The sequence below is a fragment of the Engystomops pustulosus genome, chromosome 6, assembly GCF_040894005.1.
Source record: "Engystomops pustulosus chromosome 6, aEngPut4.maternal, whole genome shotgun sequence".
Classification (NCBI taxonomy): domain Eukaryota; kingdom Metazoa; phylum Chordata; class Amphibia; order Anura; family Leptodactylidae; genus Engystomops; species Engystomops pustulosus.
This window is the reverse complement of record NC_092416.1, coordinates 8,751,176-8,755,022: the sequence shown is the minus strand read 5'-3', so window position 1 is coordinate 8,755,022 and position 3,847 is coordinate 8,751,176. Positions and strand designations below refer to the sequence as shown.

Below are 3,847 nucleotides of genomic sequence, written 5' to 3'. Positions count from 1 at the left end.
CATATCCTCCAAAACATACACATCCATCTCCTCTCACAATGTAAGATAATATGTTGCACAGCAGATTTTGGAGTGCCGCCAGCTGACGGCTGTTCTCAGAACTTGGGTGACGACATGTACATGTCAGGGGATTGTCAGGGGATTTCTCACTTCCTGTTATATAACGATGTTCTACGTGAATCGGGTGTAAGCTGCAGATAGCTCCCTGATAAGAGACAAGACCATCCCCAGAACACCACCCATGGTCAGGATCAGGGGTAACATCTCTGACAGGGCTCTAACTTTACATCTAACTTTTCCACTGCCCCGAACAAGGAAATGTTCCTTGCCTTTTTCATTTGACTCTTCACCTGTGCAGTGACTGAAGGAGTTCTTCGAGCGCAGCCACGAATAGGGACTTTATATCCCTAAACTGCAGAACTTACTCTTACTCCACTGATGACGGAGATGCAGTTTCCTCCACTATTTAGTGACATGTTTACACATTGGGGCAGATTTACTTACCCGGTCGATTCGCGATCTGGCGGCGCGTTCTCTGCGGTGGATTCAGGTCCGGCCGGGATTCATTAAGGCAGTTCCTCCGATGTCCACCAGGAGCATCGGAACGCACTCAAGTACACCGGTCTATTCCTAGTGAAGGTAAGTGCAAGCTCTGCGACACTAAGAGAAATCTTCATGGTGGTCTAAGCTGGATGGAGGGTTTATGCTGTTTTGGATTCATGAAAGATATTGGGGCAGATTTACTTACCCGGTCCATTTGCGATCCAGCGGCGCGTTCTCTGCGGTGGATTCGGGTCCGGCCGGGATTCACTAAGGTAGTTCCTCTGACTTCCACCAGGTGGCGCTGCTGCGCTGAAGTTCCCCAAGGCCCGCCGGAACGCACTCAAGTACACCGGTCTATTCCTAGTGAAGGTAAGTGCAAGCTCCGCGACACTTTTTTTTTTAAATGCGGCGGTTTTTCCGAATCTGTTCGGCAACACACCCGACTTCCGTCGCGTGCATGCCGGCGCCGATGCGCCACAATCTGATCGCGTGCGCCAAAATCCCGGGGGAATTCAGGGGAAATCGGCGCAAATCGGAAATATTTGGGTAACACGTCGGGAAAACGCAAATCGGCCCTTAGTAAATGATCCCCATTGTGTGTTCTGGGAAAAGGAAAATTGAGACGATGTCCTATGATTTCCTTTATGAAGTAAAACATGTCTTTGTCTTTATAATCCACAGGGATTCCCTTTCGGTCAAGAAAATGGAGAACAACTCAAGTCCTGACCTAAACATAACTTGGAAGACATATTGTAACCTCACAGACAGAGAAGATGTCCACCATGTCCGTGTCACCAGTGTTGTATCTGCTGTGATTTCGACCTTGGTTTTCCTATTGGGGCCAACGGTGAATGGCTTTGTCTTGTGGATCCAATTCGTCAAGATGGAGAAGAAATACCACACAATCCTAGCCTTTCATTTGTTCTTCGTTGGGTTTATCTTTTCAATATTCCAATCACTGGACACGGTCTACTTTGCCTCGGACATTGACTGGCCCTTTGGTTCTTTCCTGTGTAGGTTACATGGTGCCATTTTCCACCTCTACATGTTTGTGAGCGCCCTCATTCTTACTTTATTCAGTATAGACCATTGCCTGGTGGTTCTACTTCCCATTCGTTACAATATTTATAGGACCAAGGGGTTGGCTTCTAAGGAGCTCTTAGTCATCTGGATCTTCTCTCTTGGGGTCAGTGTTCCTTATTTCATTTTCAGAAACACATATGATTGTCAGAACTCAACCAAATGTCTGTATGGTGTCCTCCACAATGAGAAGGTCCAGTATCAGTCCATAGTGACCACTGCATTTGTCCTAGGGTTCTTCATGCCCTTCTTGGTCATCATTTCATGTTTCATTATCACCGGTCTGTCCTATCATAGAAAGGAAACCTCCAGATATACCACAAGCCTCAAACTCATTTTCTCCATCCAGTTGTGCTTTGCTCTTTGTTGGCTTCCACATCATGTCTTCTCCTTTCTGTCATCTTTTAGAACTGGAGGAGGTTCTTTGGTTGCCTTGGGTCTTCATCTCACCACGGCCTTGGCCTCATTGACAACTTGTATAAACCCTTTGATGTACGCTTTTATTTCTCCGCATTTTCAAAAAGTTTTTTCTATACAATCTCTGATTTCCAAAAAGAGCTGTTGCAACCACACCTAAAGCCAATGTTGGGGATGCCTAACATCTTATGTCGGTGAGCTGGATTTACAGAGCTCTCTCTGATCAGTGGAGATATAGAACACCTCATGCACACTTACGTGTAGTCCTCCATCTTATGTTTGCCTGTACTATGTGAAACAAGTCTTGGGGGGGGGGTAGCTTCACTTATAACAGTAGAGAGTTGGACACATAGTACAGAGTAGTCATGGACTGATGTATGGTACGTACAGTGCACTCGACTGGAGGTGTGAGCCATGGAAGACATGCAAAGATCAGCTCACGTGAGGCTGAAGATGGGGCCAAGAGTGAGTCACAATGGGGAAGGTGGACGTGTTTCCATTAAAGAAAACGATATTAAACTCCACATTCAGTTTGCTGGTCTTAGATAATCTCTTTAAAGAGGTGGAACAGTCACAAGAAGTTATTGCCTATCCACAGTATAGGGGATAACTTGCTGATCAGTGAGGATCCAAGTATTTGTACCCAAAAAGAATTGAGCAGAAGGTCGGATACATGTGCTGCCGCTCCATTCACTGTCGATGGTTCAGATGGAAATAGGTGAGTGCACCTCATGGTTATCTCTGTCAGCGCCAAAGAGGTGAATAGCGCAGAAGAATGGATGTGCAACTGGTTGCTTTATTGGGGTGGGTAAAACCTACTCCCATTCTCTCGAGACCAATACTGGGACCCCCACCGATCTGTAAGGTATCTCCTGTCCTGTGTATAGGGAAAAACTTGATTTTGCATGCGAGTGGCTGAACAACCCCTTCAATCATTCACTGCCCTGGACTACCTGGAATAATGTCATTACTTCCACTGCCCTGGGATGTCTTCCATCTTTAAATGTGCATTTATCTGGATGTATATAATGTTTGCTCTATGATTTTTATGTTCATCACATGAAATGGAAGGTAGATGAGTCTGTGTGTAAAATAAAAGATCTATACAACAGTGTCTATATATCTATTATTCTAACATCTATCTCATATCTATCTATCTATCTATCTATCTATCTATCTCCTATATATCTATCTATCTCATATCTATCTATCTATCTATCTATCTATCTATCTCCTATCTATCTATCTATCTATCTATCTATCTATCTATCTATCTCCTATCTATCTATCTATCTCATATCTATCTATATCTATCTATCTATCTATCTATCTATCTATCTCCTATCTATCTATCTATCTATCTATCTATATATCTCCTATCTATCTATCTATCTCCTATCTATCTATCTATCTATCTATCTATCTATCTCCTATCCAGTGGCGTAACTAGTAGTGGCTGGGCCCCATAGCAGATTTATGCATGGGGCCCCCTTCCCCTTTAAAAGATATATGCAAATTTATACAGACATATACACACATATAAAGTTCTACACTCATACATTCACTATCCTATACTCGCATCCACATACATACATCTATACACTCATATGCATACATTTATGTACACAAATACATTTATACACATATATACAAACTCATACAGTATATGCACATCAAATTTGCACACTTACTGTATACTACATACACATTATATACATATAGTATGTATATGTATACTTATACATACAGTATAAACACAACATATACATACAGTGTTTACACATACATTTAGTATATATAGCATATA

At 42.8% G+C, this 3,847-nt stretch overlaps 1 protein-coding gene across 1 annotated transcript; it reads left to right on the top strand.

Moving 5' to 3' along the window:
- The first annotated feature begins 205 nt into the window (after window positions 1-205).
- Window positions 206-3,034, top strand: LOC140065338 (chemerin-like receptor 1). The gene is made up of 2 exons (XM_072112928.1): window positions 206-639; window positions 1,225-3,034. Exon 2 carries the CDS (start codon window positions 1,247-1,249, stop codon window positions 2,198-2,200), a length of 954 nt encoding a protein of 317 aa, XP_071969029.1. The 5' UTR covers window positions 206-639; window positions 1,225-1,246; the 3' UTR covers window positions 2,201-3,034.
- Window positions 3,035-3,847: the final 813 nt, after the last annotated feature.

Excerpts from the sequence above, each read along its gene's own strand:
- LOC140065338 (XM_072112928.1), top strand. The coding sequence starts at position 1,247 with ATGGAGAACAACTCAAGTCCTGACCTAAACATAACTTGGAAGACATAT.